At 51.5% G+C, this 20,185-nt stretch overlaps 5 protein-coding genes across 5 annotated transcripts; 3 read left to right on the forward strand and 2 right to left on the reverse strand.

Moving 5' to 3' along the window:
• Positions 1-827: 827 nt before the first annotated feature.
• Positions 828-2,527, forward strand: PFICI_10354 (uncharacterized protein; the record flags this gene model as incomplete). The annotated part of the gene is made up of 7 exons (XM_007838935.1): positions 828-995; positions 1,115-1,269; positions 1,340-1,530; positions 1,590-1,697; positions 1,757-1,966; positions 2,034-2,130; positions 2,239-2,527. The coding sequence occupies 7 exons, from the start codon at positions 828-830 to the stop codon at positions 2,525-2,527; spliced, it is 1,218 nt and encodes a 405-aa protein (XP_007837126.1).
• An 889-nt stretch (positions 2,528-3,416) lies between these two features.
• PFICI_10355 (uncharacterized protein) lies at positions 3,417-4,630 on the forward strand (the record flags this gene model as incomplete). Its single annotated transcript, XM_007838936.1, has 2 exons — positions 3,417-3,611; positions 3,662-4,630. The coding sequence occupies 2 exons, from the start codon at positions 3,417-3,419 to the stop codon at positions 4,628-4,630; spliced, it is 1,164 nt and encodes a 387-aa protein (XP_007837127.1).
• A 1,825-nt stretch (positions 4,631-6,455) lies between these two features.
• PFICI_10356 (uncharacterized protein) lies at positions 6,456-13,305 on the forward strand (the record flags this gene model as incomplete). The annotated part of the gene is made up of 3 exons (XM_007838937.1): positions 6,456-6,701; positions 6,912-7,236; positions 7,310-13,305. 3 exons carry the CDS (start codon positions 6,456-6,458, stop codon positions 13,303-13,305), a joined length of 6,567 nt encoding a protein of 2,188 aa, XP_007837128.1.
• Positions 13,306-14,122: 817 nt separating this feature from the next.
• On the reverse strand, positions 14,123-14,824 carry PFICI_10357 (uncharacterized protein; the record flags this gene model as incomplete). The annotated part of the gene is made up of 3 exons (XM_007838938.1): positions 14,123-14,317; positions 14,395-14,633; positions 14,740-14,824. 3 exons carry the CDS (start codon positions 14,822-14,824, stop codon positions 14,123-14,125), a joined length of 519 nt encoding a protein of 172 aa, XP_007837129.1.
• A 1,451-nt stretch (positions 14,825-16,275) lies between these two features.
• PFICI_10358 (uncharacterized protein) lies at positions 16,276-17,987 on the reverse strand (the record flags this gene model as incomplete). The annotated part of the gene is made up of 2 exons (XM_007838939.1): positions 16,276-17,809; positions 17,875-17,987. The coding sequence occupies 2 exons, from the start codon at positions 17,985-17,987 to the stop codon at positions 16,276-16,278; spliced, it is 1,647 nt and encodes a 548-aa protein (XP_007837130.1).
• Positions 17,988-20,185: the final 2,198 nt, after the last annotated feature.

Genomic DNA, 20,185 nt, shown 5'->3' on the forward strand with positions numbered 1-20,185 from the left:
AGGATCCGGGCAGTTGGCGATGTGCCTCATGTTTAGGAGTTTGCATTGTATACTATCATATAGCTTGGTCTAAGCGAGCGGCTTCCATTGAAGCTCTAGAACAACTGGAGCAGGACACTCGCATAACTAGTACGTCAGCACGAGCAATGAAACCTGCTCACAGTTTGTCACAACCTGCGATTTCGCCTCAAAGATGTTTGCGGTGGGACCGTGATTATGTGATGCTTCGGCCTTGCCATAGATGATCATTATGAGCCAAGGAACTACTATAGGGGACCAAGGCCGAACCAAGGCCGGCAGCATAGTCGAAATAGGCTCCAACTGACTCGAAGCAACTCCGCAATCTCCTCGAAAGAGATAAGCATAGTCTCCGCACTGGCCGACCACCCCTGGATTATGAGGGAAAACGATTGGACTCTCCACATTTATAGCCCCTCGTCTTGCACCTAAATCATCAAGGTACTCCGGGCTGGGTCCCCCACATGTCGGCGTGGTTTTTCCCTTAGTACTACCTTAGTGAGCAGGGCTGTCCGTCTGCCGAAGGGCTCGCCTGGGGTTAGACAGCATCGCAGTGCCACCACGGGACTCGCTTTCCTGCTGGTGATGAGGTCATTCTGCCGCATACCGGCCGTTTTGACCTGTCTTCCTTGAACGGCTCTCGACCCAGGATCTTGTGGTAATTTCCCTGGGACGATTGTAACTCTCCACAGATGCGGGGAAAGGGAACTACAAAACCCGAGGCTCGGGACGTTGTTGGGGGCAGAGGAAAAGAAGCGAAGACTGAAAGCAGTGAAGGTCGATCAATTGTGACCAGATTGGGAGTAACAATGGCACTTGGCGCACTACTTCTGGCAGCTCTCGTCCCTCTGGGACTTGATTCCCTCTCGAGGACCGCGGCGGCAAGAACGCTGCCAGATCAGGCTCAGATCATAGACCAGAAATCATTCGCCGTGCTAGAGACCGTGCCGCCACCGTCGGAAGCCAATGCAACCACCGTATGTTTTCTTGTTTGCCCCGACCTCGAACTTTGAACCACTCAATTGGGATGTTGTACGAGTCGAGTCGACCTTTCGGGAATTCTTGGCTTACATGTAGGCTGCCACCACCTATCTAGACTTTCCTTTGGCCAGGAGTCACTGAAGACTCGCTCACCGCCAAGCCATTCCACATCTACGATGATGAGTTTTACGACATTATTGGCGAGAACCCGACATTGACCTTGATTGCCGAGACCGAGTCCGACCCTGTCTTCCACGAGGCCGTGGTTTGGTATGTGTTCTTTTCGCCAATTGGGCAGTTCCGGCCAAAATAAAAAGGCAGGACTAACACTATCTGCCAGGTACCCTCCCACTGACGAGGTCTTCTTCGTTCAGAATGCCGGAGCTCCGGCCGCGGGCACCGGACTGAACAAGTCTTCGATTATCGAGAAGATTTCTCTCGCCGATGCCGCCGCAGTGGCCAATGGCACCGCTCCTGGAAACATCACCGTTACCACCGTACCGTCAAACCCACAGGTCATTAACCCCAATGGTATGGCTTCACCTCTTTGTTTGTGATACAAGGAACAGAGCAAATACTGACATGCGTAGGCGGAACGAACTACAAGGGAAACATCATCTTCGCTGGCGAGGGCCAGGGAGATGACGTTGCTCCGGCATTGTTCCTCATGAACCCCGTCGAGCCCTACAACACCACTGGTATGCCAATGATTGCATCTCTGCCGACTTACGTTCAAGGTAGCTAATATGACACTCAGTCCTCGTGAACAACTACTTCGGCAGACAGTTCAACGCCCTCAACGATGTTGGAGTCAACCCCCGAAACAAGGACATTTACTTCACCGACCCTACCTATGGCTACGTCCAGGACTTTAGGCCAGTACCGGGCTTGCCCAACCAGGTCTACCGTTTCAACGCGACAACTGGCGCTGTGACTACCGTTGCCGATGGCTTCATCATGCCAAACGGTACGTTTTCTTCCCTGAACAGCAAATGCTGGACTATGAGGGACCTAACGAGCTGATCATGATCCAGGTTTGACATTTTCGCCATCAGGCGAGCATGTGTACATTGCCGATACCGGTGCCAACATGGGCTTCTTTGGCTGGAACTTCAGCAATCCTTCTACCATGTGAGTTTGCATATTAACACCAAGCAAATTTGGCTATGCCATTTTCTTTTTGGTCATTACCTAGCGTTGTACAACGTCAATGGCTCTAACACATTTTCTTCTGCTCAGCTACCGCTTCGACGTGGAAGAGGACGGCACCTTCACAAACCGCATGACATTTGCATACGTGACGGCGGGCGTACCGGACGGTGTGCACTGCGACAGCAACGGCAACGTGTACGCTGGCTGCGGCGATGGCGTGCACGTCTGGAACCCCTCGGCCACTCTGATTGGTAAGATCTACCTGGGCACCACGACGGCCAACTTTCAGTTTGCCGGCGATGGCCGCATGGTCATTGCCGCCGAGACCAAGCTGTTCTACGTTACCTTGGCTGCCAAGGGCGTGGCGCTTGAGTAAGAACAAAAGAATTGTCGAAAGCTTCGTGCTGGCGTCTGTCGGAACAATAGGGGAAGAATATGGCGCATTTAATTCTTTTGTGGCGTTTTCGTAGCGTTTACTGCAATGATATCAAAAGATTGGAAAAATCTATACACGTGCGCTCCCCTCGGAGCCTACCAAAAGAGACATGAGAAAATGCATCTGAGATCAATGACACACGTACATACAGCAAAGTGTACAGAGTACAGCAACCCCCAATGATGATGTATGGTCTCAACCCTGGCACCTTTCTGGGTGTCATCAAGCCAATTCGGCTCTATTCCGAAGAGTAACATTGATTGTACAAATCCCAATCTCGACCACGTGCAGACGACAAAGCTGTGCCTGGTTCCTGTCGTTGTCGTCAGCGCCAGTGTGCTGAACAGCCCGGAGTGGAGTCTCCAAGCTGGGAAGCGGGCCGCCCCTTGCACCTTTTTGGTGTTCACGTTCCCGAACGATTGGTTGGCCGCCGCCGTTCGGGGCATCACAACCGAGTTTGCCATTGCAGCGAGCATGAGATCTAATGTCGTTAATTCAACGTGCATCCCCACCGGACCTGCAATAATCGTCGGAAAAAATGCAGAGAAGGTCGCAACTCATGGTGAGAACCCTCGTCTAGATTCCCGACAGGCTGGTCCGACTAATTTGGAGCTTGTCGGCTGCGAGCATCGCTTCGAGGCTCACCCGGGTTGGTTTAGCTGGGGAATCGGATCGCCCGTGTATTAAAAACATGCATGTCCCCGAATAAGGTGAATGTCGATCCTGGGAATTGTCAACGTCTTGTGCACCCTCCTTTCTTCTTTCCTGACTTGTATTTCGTTTTATTGCTTGTATCTGGGTACACTTCCTTCGTTTAACAATACCCAAAATGTTGTCCAGAACAGCGACTCTTTTCCTGGCACTGACCCCCAGCTCTCTTGCTTGGCAATGGGGTAAGGCAGGCAAATGGACTGGTACACAAAGGTTGAACTGCCATGGTGGTGAGACGTACATTAATTACACTACCGTGACTGGATTCTTCCAGCAGGATGACTCTGCGACCGATGCGAGCAGTTTCGACTATGTAAGCAAATCCTTGAACAGGTCGTTAACACCAGCTAATCGTCCAGCAAGACTGCATCAAACTTTGGTCTTATCAACCGCACATATGATACAGACGCAGAATTTGACCCTGCCGGTACCAAGACGCAATGGCAGCGTTTCGAGTACTATGTCAACACTTTGAACGAAGAGGCCGATTCCAAGACTCAGTATAAAGTAGTATACTTTGCCAGGCATGGCGAGGGCTACCACAACGCAGCAGAGACCTATTATGGGACACCAGCTTGGAACTGCTACTGGTCCGAGCAAGACGGCAACGGCACTGTGACATGGGCAGATGCCTACCTGACAGAGGCTGGAATTGCCCAGACCACCAAGGCCAACAACTTTTGGAAGTCTCAACTCGCAGACCAACAGATGCCTGCGCCGCGTTCCTACTACACGAGCCCAATGAACCGCTGTACCACGACGGCCAACCTGACATTTAGCAGCCTGGACCTGCCAGCCGAGTACCCCTTTGTGCCGACGGTCAAGGAGCTGTTCCGCGAGGGCATCAGCATCCACACCTGCGACCGACGCAGCAGCCGAACACACATTGCGAGCCTGTTCCCGTCATACACCATCGAGGCGGGCTTCACGGAACTGGACGAGCTCTGGAACGGCACGTATGCCGAGACCTCGGCCGCGCAGGCCGTGCGCAGCAAAAAGGTGCTCGACGACGTCTTCTCCAACGATGACGCCGCCTGGATCAGCGTCACGAGCCACTCGGGCGAGATCAAGAGCATCCTGTCCGTGCTGGGCCACCGGACGTTTTCCCTGTCCACCGGCCAGGCCATCCCCGTGCTCGTCAAGGCGCAGAACCTCAAGACGGAGCCGGCTACTACGACGGTGTCGAGCTGGAGCTACGAGGCAACTTGCACGGCCCCACCCGTCACGAGTATTGCTGGAACTGGCTGTGTCTGCGCAACGACCACCTCGGCGGCGACCCTGGCAACGGCTTCAGTGGTCGCTAATGCCACCATCAGCTCTACGACTGTCTAGTAGTGCTAGAGGGGTGGTTGACTCTCAAGACACTACAAGGGTTTAGACACCATGTACTTACTATAATGTAATTGTTAAAACGTAGTCCTAGGTGTGTTTAGAATAAAAGTTGTGATGATCTTTGGCATTTTTCCACCAGAGTTCTGTTGATGGTTTGTCCGGTCATCATTGTCATCAGCGGTCCGAGTCTTCGCTTGAAAGTAGATCTTATACTCGGGGGAATCTGTGGTGAAGAAGCAGATCGTTTACATGTTTGCCCTTTACTTTGGAAGACAAACATTTGGCTTGGCGCTAGTAGATGACTACAATTACCGAGTCTCATCTATTATACCTGATTCAAGCCTTGAAACCACGTGCGACGACGATGCAAAGAAGAATCATCGAGCAAGTTCGTACAAAATCCTGAAATGTCAGAATATTTGAAAGGCAGTCTCAATGGCACCGCGTACTGATGTCATGCTCGAGATATTTTGCTCGCATGCGCCTCTGGCTGCTGTGATATCGAAATGAGCTAGTCAAAGAAACCTGGGGAGGGAAAAAAGCATTCAAACGAACAAAGACTGAAGTCTCAGAATGGTAGTACCAATACCCAGCAAGCAGGAAACGCTTAGGCATGTCTGATCTAACAAAGTGATTGGCCACCACAGAATGAAAACCACAAGCCAATGGCGGGGGAAGTACATGGGCTTGATGGGTTGTTTCGATGCATGTAAGCTTCGACTGCCGGCAGGAGAATAGAGGGGAAGCAGTTTGCAGTCGTAATTGGAGTATGACGGGAGTGCGTACTACGAATGGGCTGCAGATGGACTTTGGCAGCCGTCCCCGAGCCAAACTCCAGCTGGCGGCCCAAATGCTTGGCCTGGCTTCAGTTGCATTCGGCACGTGCAATGTGTGCTGAATGCCAGGTTGCCAGGCAATTCCATTGGCATTGATCGACTAATGTAGGCAATTCAGCAACACAGTCACAGTCAAGGCACATAGCTTGCCTGTAACTAGCTAATATTCATGTTTTTTACCTGGATCTATTGTGATGCAGGTTATTGGAGAACCATCAATCTCCATTCATCATTAACTGGCCAGTTGCCAGTCCGTAAAAAATAGGCCCCACGCAACTCGACCAGTGCAGTGCCTGTGTCGTCGCGACGCGGTAGACTGCGACTTTCAATCCCCGTTTACCAAGAAACACAAATCTTGAGTTATCTTTGCGACGCCGACGCAACAAGCGTCTTTCTTCTTTCCTTTTGGTCAATCAAGTAGGACACAGCGACGTTAGGTTATCTCTTATTAACGCCCATTGATACCTAGCTACATTTAGTCCCTACTACCACCCACCGGATCTCCGCATAAAATAGTACATTCATAACTCAGTCATCCATTATCAGCAGGAGCACAGACCACAGCACCCCAGATTCTTCACCTATCGGAGGTGCCCAGTGTCAGCTTCCACTCTTCACCTCCCACCTTGCTACCACAACCATCGTCTCTCAAGGACGGCAACCATCACGACCCGTCTGCTTCTCCACCAAAAACCACCCCCAAGAACTCGTAAGGGCTCCCTGGCGACGCGCGCACAACTCTCCAGACTGCCCATCAAACGGAGTTTGCGCATCCTAGCCCTCGTTGCCCATCCCGACTTCTGCTGCACAGTCGCCTAGTCCACAGCCTCATCACAGACTGTGTGAGCACGCCCGCGCAAGAGCTTGACAGCTGCATACTACTGCCGGCAAGGACACGGAACGGCATCAAGTCACTAGCCGAGACCTCGCTGCTGCATCACCGTTTCCCCTTTCCATTCTGCGGCTCTGTTCGACTCTTACCTACGCCCATGGTCCCTCCACCATCCCGGGCGACCCATTCACAATCGAGATCAGGAACGTTTTCACCCATACCACCGCCCACCCAGGCTGGAGGCCTAAGCTCCGCCGGAAGCCCCATCACTGGTAGCCCGACCAGTGGCCACAGATTTGACAAGAGCATTACCATTACCCAGATTTATGTGCTCTTGAACTTACTCAGGGACAACAACAAGGACCGAGCTAAGTGGGAACTTCAGGCAGACCAGCTCAAGAAGGTATGTCCAAACTCTCTTCAACTGTCTCTCTGGTTTCTTGAGACTTTTCCCTCAAATACGGGCGCGTGACCATAATTTGCTGCCGTCGCACTCAATCCCTTGTTGGACAGCTTCTGCAGCTCGAGCTTTGTTCATTACTGGGAGCCGGCGTCTCAAATATCCTACAAGAGCTTCCCCACAAGCGGTCAGCTAACCTCCGTCTCTTCACAGCTCATCGATGACCACGGCATGGAAGTCTTTCCCAGATACTTCGCCCGGCTGGTAGCCCAAAATGCCGGCGCTATCTTCCAGGGCTCCAATCGCCCGGCTTCAAACGCGGGCGACTACTCCTTGCTCACAGCAGAGATGGAAAAGATATCGCACGACCCCGAACAAGCAAGCAAGATAGCCGAATCGATCGAGACGGGTACCGACAATGTTTTCAGGAATTTCGACCTATCGACTTTCATGGAGCACTTCAAGCTCGATGCTCTCGAAAAGACAATACTGGCATTAGCCTTCAAATTCGGTTCCGATACGAACCTCAAGACGAAGGGTATGTTCCCGTTCTTTCACAATGTCTTGATTGTGATCAATGGCTGTTAGGCTAACAATGGACAATGCTACAGCTGATGCGATTCTCTCTACTAATTTTCCTACATTCATGAACATCATTGCGCGTGCAGACTTGCCTGCGCACGCAGATCTTGACAGCGACTTTATTGCTTTAATCGTCGACCGTTATGTACAGGGCCACCCGCCCAACTTCAACTCATCTGCCAAGCAGGAGCTCGCCCACAAGGTTCAGGCAAGATGGTTATCGTTGGAAACTGCTCCGCCACTCGAAGTTCTCGCCTCGTTGGATTTGATGCGCATACTAGGCGATAAACCCGCCAATGCACTCACCCGATACATTCAACGAACCGGTGCCGATTTTACACGGACTGAAGAGGCTTGTCGCGAGTTCCTGGTCAACCGTCCCGAGAACATTGATCTCAGCGCGGAACAGGTTTCCTCGGCTTTGTTATACACCACAATCAGCCAAACCCCACGGCATGACCCCTCAATCCTCGTCGCAGGCCTCAGACGTGTTCTGCCTGCGTCATTTCCCTGGCAAACAGTTCTCTCGTACTTTGATCATCGGGATGTGAGGGTGTCTGCTTCGCAATTTTTGCGCATCTACCAAGCCCTACTGCCTATTGCGCAGCAGGGGCAGGGCCTGCCCTTTGATATACAATCTCTCTGGGGAGGCTCACATTGGGACAATCCCGAGACGCAACTCGCATTTATTTGCGCTTTCGCTTCCTTGACACCTCAGCAACTGGACGCGACAACTATACCGGGTTTGCAGACAACCTTTTCTCTTGACGAGTACGATCAATCACCCCAAGAAGTCCGCGATAGAGCTGCGGAAGCTATCAAGCATCCTCTTGTCTCTGTATTCGCCTTGTCAGCTATTTTCCAGGTCGCTCTGCACTCACTTCATGCGTCTCAGAGCAACGAGGCCAAGAGGTTGTTTCAGCATGTTGTGATCCCCAACCTCGATGTATTCCTTGTGTCTGCATTCGGGGTTCCAAAGCCTTGGCCTAGTATGGCCATGGATACTATGGGTTCGCTTTTCGCCGAATTTTTGCTCAAGGAGAATTCCCTCAGTCCCTTTGTTATGGACAGCCTCTGGAGAAAGGATAAAAATTGGGTGATGGAACGTCTTTTTGAAGCTCATGCCATAACGCCACTGGACCTTCCCATCATCTTTAGGCATGCTGTGAAGCACGGCTGGCTCAACGACTTGGTGTATCTGTCAAATGGATTTGGTTATGATCTGGCTGCCTTGGCTCATGCCGAAGGCTACCTTGATCTTCAGGAGTGGGCAAATGTCAACATGCGTCAAGCCGACAACGTCGCACGCTCACTTCTGCAATTCCTGCACATCAAAGCTGACATGGAATTGCGGTTCCAACGACCCGCAGAAGGCCAGCCACCAAGAAAGGAAAGTTGGCCATTGCAAGTCAAGACCGTTTCCGCAATGCTGCAGATCCTCGAGGACTTCATGCCAAGATCACCTCTCCCTGAGTTGGTCATGGTCCAGCGCCAGTGTATCATTGCCTACCCGCGGTTGATCAACTACGGCGAAGGCTCCGATGACATAATCAATGCAAATGGTGCGACTGGAAATGCGCTTACTCCGCAGGCAGTGGTCCGTATGGAGGAGCACTTCAAGACCATGTACTCCGGTGACATCCAAGTAAAGGATATTGTAGACACTCTCCTACGATACAAGCACTCTCGCGACCCGCTGGACCAAGACGTATTCGCTTGCATGATCCACGGATTATTTGACGAATACTCTCACTTCCCCGACTATCCATTGGAAGCGTTAGCGACGACTGCGGTACTCTTCGGTGGTATCATATCTCGTAAATTGATATCAGAACTGCCTCTCAAGATTGGGCTTGGCATGATTCTTGAGGCTGTTCGAGACCATTCTCCCGATGAGTCAATGTACAAATTCGGACTTCAGGCACTCATGCAGTTGTTCAGCCGCTTCCGCGAGTGGCCGGGCTTCTGCAATCAGCTGATCCAGATTCCCGGCTTGCAGGGCACGGAGGCATGGAAGAAGGCGATCGAGGTTGCCAAAGATAGTGAGGATGAATCTTCTCGAACCCAAAATGGCGGGACGGGTGCTTCTCATAGTGGTAGTGAGAACCAAGTCAACGGCACACCTGGTGCAGGCGAGGGCTCTTTCCCACCATTTGCGTCCGTTCATGCGGACCAACCCCCTCCTGGTGCTCACTTTGAGACTCCTAACGAGAGCATTCAAGATACGATTCAGTTTGGCCTCAACAATCTCACGGCCTCCAAGCTCCAAGGCGTACATGCTGACATTCGACAACTTCTCGAATTTCGATACCAGCAGTGGTTTGCAAGCCACTTGGTCGAGGAGCGAGCAAAGATGCAACCTAATTATCACCAAGTCTACCTCGATCTTGTGCGGCTCTTCCAGGACAAGGCACTCTCCGCCGAGGTGCTGAGACAGACGTATGTTAGTGTCGCACGGATGATCAATTCTGAGAGCACCATGCAAAACTCTACGGAGCGAACGCACCTGAAGAATTTGGGCGCATGGCTTGGACTTTTGACCATTGCCAGAGACCAGCCCATCAAGCATCGGAACATTGCCTTCAAGCAACTCCTAGTTGAAGCCTATGATACCAAACGGCTGATCGTGGTTATACCGTTTGTCTGTAAAGTTCTCATTCAAGGTGTTCGGTCTACTGTGTACCGACCCCCGAATCCTTGGCTAATGGACATACTACACCTGCTCATCGAACTTTACCACAATGGTGATCTGAAGCTCAACTTGAAGTTCGAGATCGAAGTTCTATGCAAAGACTTGAATCTCGACCACAAGAGCATCGAGCCGTCACAGGAGCTTTCACAGCATCGCGCACAGATCGATGAGATTACTGACCTGGCTACCGCCGAGGCTCTCGAGCCTTTTGAGAATCTCTCGATTAATGGCGTCTCAGGCGCACCAGGCTTGTCGCCTCACCCGGTGCAAGTGTCCATTCCAGACCTGACTTCGCAAATCTCGATTCCTCCTAGCAATGAAATGGTTGTTAGCGCCAGTCGCTTGCTCGATATCGTTCGTCAAGCCCTGACTCGAGCGCTCAACGACATCATTACGCCTGTTGTGGATAGATCCGTCACTATTGCTGCTATTTCCACCGCACAGATGATCCACAAAGATTTTGCTACCGAGGCTGATGAGAAAAGGATTCGCGACTCTGCCACTACGATGGTGAAGGCTACTGCTGGGAGTTTGGCTCTGGTTACTAGCAAAGAACCTCTGCGTGCAAACATCACCAACTACATGCGCCAACTGTCAAGCGAACTACAACAGCCACTTCCTGAAGGCACAATCATCATGTGCGTCACGTCGAACTTAGATCTCGCCTGCAGTGTGATCGAGAAGCATGCTGAAGAACGAGCTGTCCCCGAGATTGAAGAGATGATCGAGCAGGAGCTTGAGGCTCGACGTCATCACCGCCGCCAGCGACCCAATGAGCCGTATATCGACCCGCTCATTAGTCGCTGGTCAATGACTATTCCGAACCCGTACAAGTTATCTCCCAACATGGGCGGCTTGAATCAAGAACAACTCGCGATCTACGAGGAATTTGGCAGACAGTCGCGTGCTTTGGCCCCAGCCACCCAAACCCACGCTGCTTCAGCCTCTGATGCTACACGCAACATTGCCAACGAGGTTCTTCAAGATCAGTACAGCGTCGTTCCTCCGAACGTCTCGACCCCTGGGGAGACTCCATCCATGCCTCCGCACATGCCTGCCCAAATCCCGTACCCACACGTGCAGCAAACTCCCATGACAAACGGCCGACCCGCAGTAGCCCCTATCAACCAGGTCGATGCTCGTGCTCTTGCAGAGCGGGTGCAGAAGTTGCTGTCGGAGCTGCAACGTGCTGCTGCAGAGGCGCGTGAGGACCATTTCAGTGATTTGCCTAGAAACCATCCTGTTATGGAAGCTGTCGATGCGCTCACGCAGCTCATCATTAGAACATCCCAGTCATCTGATGATTTCGCCGTTTATGCGGCAGAGAAGATCACACAAACTCTGTTCAGTCAGCCTGACCACAACTCGCTGATTCTTGAGAGCCTGGTCCACATTCTCGAGTCCTTGCTGAAAATCTATGGATCGGGGGCAGTCCTCATCGAGAGAGTGCAGGCATTGGTTGAAAATCAGCCATTGCAGAGCTTCCTGAACGTCCATCTTGTCACTGCCTTGATGCCTACCGAACTTCTGAACCTGCAGCTCCTTGATGAAGCGGCCAAGACGGCACTTATGCAACGCAAGGACGGTGCACTCGAGTACTTTGAGAGATTATGGGATCTGACACTCGGCAGCGAAAGACCGATTGCTCTGTATGGCGACTTCATTGGCAGTCTACCACAAGCATGGCGTTGGATCATGGCTGAACCGGATCTCGAAATCAGTCAGCGCCTCAAGGCAAAGATCCTGAGCTCGGGTGTACTGCCACCAGGCCACCTAGTTCAGAATTCTCAGCTCGACCAGTTTGAATACCTCTTTGAGGAGTGGATCCGACAATACTTCAATCACAGCACTCCCGATAAGGCAGCGACCTCATTCGTGAAGCAGCTCTTGGAGAGAGGCGCTATTGCCAACAAGGATGATCTCATGACCTTCCTTCGCCGGGCTCTAGAGATGGCGATTACCTTTCATGAGCAGACAACACTTGCCGGCATCGCGCATGACAGTACTAATGCCATTGATGCATTGGCAAGTCTTGTCGGTGTGCTGGCTCAGGTCAACTTCATGCAAGTCAATGACGCTGGACGCGGAATCGTGGTAGTCTTTGATGCCGTTTTCATGCTTGGATCACTGGTGCTCAATCATCATCACACACAACGTGGCGAGCACTTCAACGCCCGTGCGTTCTATCGCTTCTTCGCCATGTTGCTCTGCGAGGCGCACCGTGTCCTAGATCAGTCTGCATTGTCAGGAGCAACCTCTCCAACCGACCTCGTCCTTCATCGTAAGCAGCTTCTCTTGCGCCTGGCCGATACTCTTGTGCAAATTGTACCAGAGCGTTTCCCCGGCTTCGCCTTCCACTGGCTGGAATTGATCCAGCACCGGCTCTTTATGCCAATGATCTTGACCCCTAAACCTACTCGTGGCTGGTTTCAATTCATGCAGCTGTTGTCGGCTCTCCTGCGCAATGTCAGTGAACACCTCAAAGTGACTGATATGGCCGATGTCGCCAAGGAGTTTGTCAGAGCGGCGACCAAATTTATGGTCATTCTTCAGCACGATTATCCCGACTTTGTAGCCGGACACCACGCGGAGCTGTGTGGCCTCCTTCCCCCACATGCGACGCAAATTCGCAACATCATCCTGTCGGCGACGCCACGTGGAGATGAGCTGAGTGAAGACACCATCGAGATCGCCATGATCCCTTACAACACGGCCGAGGCTTATCTCGAAGAACACGGGCTGCTTGATCTCGTTGGTCAACTGGTTCACCATGGACCATCGGAGGATGCTGTGGCTCACTTGACTCATGCCATCAGCCGCAATGAGGCTCGACAAACCATATTTGCAAATGTGCCCATCACAACAAACACAAACCTTGTGAATGCTGTGGTGTTGCACATTGGTACGTCCGCCATCAACCGAGCAAAGCAGGATGGTGGTGAGCTGTTCAACCCCCGATCCCCCGACGCGGCTACGCTGTCTCTTTTGGCTCATGAGCTGAACCCCGAGGCGCGCTATTTCTTCCTGACAAGCGTCGTCGACGAGTTGCGATCCACTGGACCTCACTCAAGCTACTTTAGCAAACTCTTGTTTGAGCTCTGGGGCCAGGACGTCAATGATCCAGAGGAGCTCGATATTCGTCAGGAGATAGCTCGCATCCTCCTCGAGCGTTTCTCTGGGTTTTGGCCCCAGCCGTGGAGTCTGGCTTATGTGACTCTCGAACTCCTTAGGAATGAGAAGTACATGTTCTTCGATCAGCCCTTTATCAAGGCCGACAGAGAGGTACGAGATAGGTTCCAGAGTATCTTTAGAAGCGTCGAGAACCTGTCATAATTAACGAGCGCCACACCGCTCGCCCCATCTCCCGCAACATACATAGCCGTCATACAACAAAACACATCCATACAACGGCTACACAGAATATTGCCGTCTCACTCACTACTAATCGTCATTTTTGATGCCACTAGCATCTCTCTTTCTCTCTCCATGACACCAAACAAAATCTCGGGGCGCTTGAGTTCCAGCGTTGCAGCATCCTTGCACGTCATGTGCTGGATTGTTTCCACAGTCCGATTTTTAGGCAGGGGAACCTTTTTTTGTAGGCATAGGCAAGGGTAGACGTCACTGCTTTCAGAAATGATCACGATACCAATACACACGGTCACGCTTGGCGTTTGATTCGGCAAAAGTACTACGCGACGATGATGATGACCTTGAGTCATTGGAACGATGAATATGGCATTTAGAGGCGTCAAGGGCGTGATGGGAAGAATGGATTTGTGAACTGCGCTGCTTTTTGGCCTGTACCTTGTCCCTTATATGTCTCTTGAGAACAACCGCAGAAGGCTCGAGGTGGGCAGCGACGACACTGAGCCACTTGGGCATGTTGTTTAGGATCGCCGCCTTTGTCTACATTGCGGGCTTGCTCGTGTTGTATTAATATATAGATCATTGCAGAATTTTTTTTTTCAGCATTGCTCTACGTTCCGCTAGCAATTTGTGATAATAACCATGAAACAACAAACTTGTGTGTGATCAATAAGTCATGCAGATTGAACAATATGTATTAAACACATATAAATATGTTACAGTCCTTTGATCAGCACATTTTCACGAATAATGAATTCCCCATACTCTGATCACCTGATCTTTACAGCTTATTCTCGGCCAATATCGCGCCGCTCTTATCGTACGGCAATGGCTGGTTTGCCTCGAACCATTTGCGCTCAGCAACGCTCTTCCAAGGCGGCGGGGACAGCCCATTTGTACGCCATAGCGACCTGGGTGTTTCATCAATATGGTATTCCCAATCATAACCCTTGTCTGCTATATGAGGTTTAAGAGCCTAAATGAATCGCATTGGCAAGTCAGCGTCGGGGAAGAGAAATATTTCCGCCAACCCCTCCCCCCTCGAGTACATACCTCATTGACCTTCTCACACCACTTGTTGGCCCACTCGTCGTTGGTAATGTTGACGGCAATCTGATCAATCTCAAAGTGAACAAAGGGCCGCTCGCGTTGAGACACCCCGGCTACTGCATTGGTCTTATCCAAGGCCTCGATGCTGCCTTGATACCGCGTGTCGGACCAGGCGTCGCCCGGGGCGAATTTGTGGAAAAAGACATTGACGTAAAAGGGTGGGAGACCGCCCGAGGTATATACTGTTGTGGTGCGGAAGAAGGCTTTAGTGATTGTTTTCCTTGATGAACCCGGCGAGAGAAGGGAGAGGGAATGCTGCGGATGCGGCAACTCATATGGAGAACTTACAGCCGACAATGGCCTTGACGAGCTCGGCCTTGTCGCGCGGGTCTGTAAAGACGGTATCGGGATGGAGAACGTGCCAGATGGGCATTGTTGGAGCTTGTGATTTGAAGATGTGGTGAAAGGTAATTTCTATTGTATCGGCTGGGATGAAATGTAGAAATTGTTGGATACCTGTCTTGCTGGAAGGTCCTGGCTTGAGATTTAGATTGTTTGATCAAACAATAGTTATACTCGAGAATCAGCAATTCGTTATATAGCACCTTTGACGGAGGAGATGGACGCTTGAATCATGGGCGGTGATCATATAATCGTCTTTGTGTTTTGCACATCCTCGTGATCACTGCAGCCGAGGTGCTCCTATTTCTGATGCGAGGGTTATTTGGTAGCCAACAAATCATGTCAACACTTGCCCCAACTCTTCAAGCAAAATTTATCCCTTGCAGAACACCCAGCTCTTCCAGCTCAAGGCATCAAGCAAGGGAAAAGTCAGACCACACTGTTGGCCGAGGTGGTCACGGACCAAAATCGTGTCTTTGCTTGCATGATGTATGTATACATAATCACCCATGATCAGTAAACACACAAATGATTAGAATACATGTGCGTGAAGGAAGTACTGGAAAGATATATAATCATCGGCTGCAACCTCCATGTGAGAATTTGCTTTTCTCCCTTTATCATAACATGTTTGTTATTCAATGATGCGCAGGCGTTTGGACGGGGTGGGTTACCCCCAAATGCAAATGCCCGCGTGCTACTGAAGTGGCGAGCTTGCCTAGGCCCGCATCCATATACGATGATTAGTGAACATTGAGCAAGCAACAGTCTATCGAGACCTTCCCCTCAACCCATTTCGCCTGTCGTCTTTTGTATCGATCCTCTCTTATCTCAAGAGGAATTTATTCTCTATAGACTTTGACGTGGGAGTGAACTCATAAAAAGTTTATGGGAATCCGCAAGTGACATCTTGGTGAATTTCACTGGCTTTTCTAGAGACATTTCGGCTTCGCACCGTAATAAGTAATCATGTCTACTCTACACCGTGTCTATCCCGGTCGGAACATGATGTGATATCACAGTGTAAATGGATACACAACCTTCGCGCGTACATTTCTGCTGTACCTCCACATGCAGCCCTTGGCTATGGTCGAATCATATCGGGATGCAACAGGTTTTCCAATGCTTGCGCAATGCCTCAATCATTTCTCCAAGCCAGTCAAGAAAACAAGATTGCGGTATGGAGGGTGGTTGCATCTACAGACTGAAACTGCGGATGGTGAGTACGTAGGTACATAAAGAACCAATGCCGTTGAACTAGTCGCCGTGGCATGAAAAGTCGGCAACCGTTGCCTTTATGATCTTTGTAGATGGAAAGGTTTCGCAACCATATACTACTTCATAGTAGATAATTTCAACTGAACATGTCAAAATCCACGTCGTCCATATCAGGTGTCGTGACTCCGACTTGCCTCCAAAACAGAGTGTAGCAAACTACACGGGGTATCATTTTCATGCTACGTTTTGTCATGGGTAGGATGCCTACGACTCCTTGCGCCGTAAATCGAGTATGCTCTTCAACTTGAGGTCACCCTTGGCACCCCATCCCGCCTGTCCACCCGCAACCTCGGGACGCACTGTGGAATACCAGGTCCACGCACGCCTGTCGAGCTCGGCGGCGCTTAAATGATCAGCCCAACTGTCATACAACAGCCGTAGCGCTCCTAGTAGCCGCCCCAGATTCTCCTGTTTCTCGGTCTCGAGAACCTTGGCGGTCTTCTTCTTTGGCGGCGATGTCACTTCAGACGCCACGCCCTCTTCTTTTCGGTCAGCAAAGCTCCTCATCAGGTAGTTCCGTGCCGACTCTGGTGTATGAACTGGCATGCCCACGACGCCCCCGTCGCGTGATCTCGCGCCGGTTGACGCAGTTGTTGATTTTTGCTTCATCGCTTCCGCGTCAAGACCCCAAACAGCTTCGCCAGTCAGGGTGGCACGCTCGCCTGTGATACGTAATCGTTCAGCAAGTGCCTCTTTGAGGCAATTCCTCATGATTCGCCATCGGTCCGGACCAAGCATGATACCGCCATACCAGCGCGTCATGACCACGAGCGTGTCTATGGTATCAGATTCGCGCATGGTCTTGAGCAGGAAGTCGCCGCAACCAGACTCGCCATCGTCGTCGGATCCTTCTCTGATGGTGAAAGAGCCAAACATGTCTGGCTTTTTCACTCGGTAGGCCCAAGCATTATGTGATGCTGTCTGAAGGTTGGGTATTGCCTTGAAGAGGCTTTGCATGCTTGACTGTCGCTCCGAGACCTGTGTGATTTTTGTTGCCCGCACAATAAAGGTCGATTCCTTAAACGTGACGGGCGAGCTTGCTGACCATGTTTTTGATATTTGTTCAATGGTCGATTCTGCCGTAGGCTCGGCTCGCTTTGTGTCATATTCTTCCGATCCTTGCACAGTATTACTACTAGCCATAGAAGCCTCTTCCTTGACCTTGTCCTTCTCTTCTCTCTCCTCCTGTCCTGTCCACTCATACCCACCCCTCTTCAATACAGCGATCTCACGACCCATCACCTTGATCCTTGGCTGTCCGTGACCCCAACCCTCATCATCGGCACTGGGACCCTTTTCGAGTCCAATACTTACGGCCTTGCTCCGGGAATTGGCACTGACGACAGCCTGCGCAAGACTCAACCGAGAACTAGGTGGCTGCTCTGGCATCGTGTACCGCAGTAGCTCCACCGCGAATGCCAGAACAAGGGGCGCACGATTCGTCACTAAGGTCGTTCTAGAGATCATGTCCTCGTCAGTCTCACAGGGAAGCGCGAGGGAAGCCTCATACTCGGCGGGAGGCAATGGGGTCCGCTCGTCTAGGAAGCCCTCGGACGAGGATGATTTGGAGCGTTTCTGCGCCGCGCTGAGGAGCTCTGCACCCGCGCGTTTGCTGGATGACGAAAGACTGGGATTCTTCAGTCGGGCTTTACAGGCATTGTGAAGACTCCTGGCCGCCTTTGCATCGGTGATGGCAGCCTCAATGTCAGAGAGGGGTGCTTCTGCTATCTGCTGTATCCTGAGGCGCATCGTAGAGCGTCAGCGCGAGGTCCGATACGTTGGTGGGGTAAAATGTCTGCATACGTTCTGAGGTTCTTGGCTTGGAGTGCCTTGACACGCATTATGGCGTCCTTGATGGGAACCTTTGCCATGGTCAAGAGCCGGAGCAGCTCTTGTAGGTCTTGCTGAGACGCCATCACGCCAATACCAGGGCCTTTTCTCTGTTGCTGTGTGTAAATATCTCAATCTTGTAGATTGAGACCTCTTGACGAGTATAAAGTTCATTCACAGACGCACGTGAGAAGGCTGCGATTTCGCATATAGGTACTAGAGTCGGAACATGTCGTGAATTACCGATGTTGTCGCGCGTTACTGCGTCATAGACGATGATTGGCTTGTTGATAAGGCAGGCACCCAGCGGGAGCTATCAATAGCACTGGTAGGTAGTACGTACCTAACCTACATACACAGTACGTAGCTTCCTTCCCCACGCAATTCACTCAAATTCGTACACGAGGGAAGGAACTCAGTGCTGCCAACCAAGCTCTATGTAGCTTCTCAGTGCTGAATAAACATCTTATGCATCAAGCGGATAATGCGAAGTTATGATCTTTGGGAAGTTCTGATGTCTTTTGATTCGTTTGACAACAAGCTCGGGCTCATTGGACAAGCTTCCTCTCTCTCTTCTTCTCTCAACACTGCCCCCTGCAAATTCAATTGACTCCTCTTTGCGGCCCGCCCAACGGTAGCGGTATGGAATAGCTTCGCCGTTGCTCCGCTATCTGCGATGTATCCATTTTACTTACCAATATTCTTCGTAGCGGAACGCGTCGCCGCTCACATAATCCCCTGAGTCCTGACTCCGGAATCCGCAATTCGAAGCATCGAGATCATTACGGCACCATGGAACCGGGCCAGAAGGCCCTTTTTTATTCTTTCTTTTCCCTTTGCATTCTCGTCTTTACTAGTAGAGATGGCAATGTCCGCTGAGGAGACTTTTTCAGGGTGGATTGTTTGTTGCCAATGCGGCTGCGTGTAACCCTAGCAGCCGCAGCCAACGGCAAATGCCACATTGGCCCCGTTCTAACATACCATGCTCAGTGGCTGCCAGCCATGACCAACGGCAGATGCCTCGACGTTGAAATGTCAGCTGTCAAGTGTCTAATTAATGGGGAAAAGGTCGTGCTGCCCTGGCATCGCGGATATCCCTTACCAAGATGACCTGGGTACGAATGACTGGGACCTCCATCGATTGGTACTTCTTGACCTAGGATGAGCAGCAGGCAGTGCCAGCTTTCAAGCAAGGTCCACCACATACGCCTGCAGGGCGCCTCAGAATACGCAAAGGTACTGATTACCTGCTTACCTGGACATGTACCGAGGCCCTAACACATCTTACAACGGTCGCGAGGCTTAAGCACCAATGTCAACACGTTCCATTGGCGGAGGCGGGTCATACTCAATTGGACTCTTCAAAAGTATGAGGAAGCATGGCCTTTCGATATGGCAGATGGTAGTCCACTCCATGTAGCTCATGTCCCCTTACGGACGTGGTACAGCACGTCATCAACTCTAAACCGGCTCATCGAGAGAAGCATTCTAGACTCCCCAAAGATCCTTGCAATTTCCAACGTCTACTTTTGGATCCCATGAGCGCAGTAAGCTCTGCTGACTACAATCAAGTCAAGTGCAGCTTAGCAGACCGAAGACGGTCATTACCAATGATGCTTTGCAAAAATGAAATCATTATAGCAATCGAAATCAAAGATCACAATACTCATAAAACAAGCAGTTTGGGGTATATTTTGTATTCTGAATTGTGACATATGGACAACTAAATACAACCATGGGCCAGGCAAAAAACGCCTACGCTGGTTATTACATTATAATTATAGCCGACCGGCCAATTTACCGGGCCGTACCAACCGCTTAAATACAAGTCTCTTCAAAAAACCGTCTACAGAAGGGCGGCGATGGCAACCAGTCCAGCAACAAGGCCGGATCCGACGATCTTACCGGCACCGGCGGTGACGGGAGCAGTCGTCGACGGGGAGCTGGCAGGGTACGAGGGAGTGGCGGACTTGCTGGGCTTCACGGTCATGATGGAGCTGCTGGCGCCAGTGGCGTAGGGGACGGTGCCGTTGCCGTAGCCACCGTTGCCACCAGCAGGGTAGCTGGCAGTGACGACAGGGACAGCGGGAACGGAGGCGGAGCCAGAGGGCTTGCCACCAGCAGGGTAGCTGGCAGTGACAGCAGGGACGGAGACAGAGCCCGAGGGCTTGCCGCTGACGGGGTAGCCGGAAGGCACACCAGCAGGGACGGAGGCAGAGCCGGAAGGCATGCCACCAGCAGGGTAGCTGGCAGAGACAGCAGGGACGGAAGCAGAGCCGGAGGG

The sequence above is a fragment of the Pestalotiopsis fici genome (assembly GCF_000516985.1).
Source record: "Pestalotiopsis fici W106-1 unplaced genomic scaffold PFICI_Scf_7, whole genome shotgun sequence".
Lineage (NCBI taxonomy): Eukaryota > Fungi > Ascomycota > Sordariomycetes > Amphisphaeriales > Sporocadaceae > Pestalotiopsis > Pestalotiopsis fici.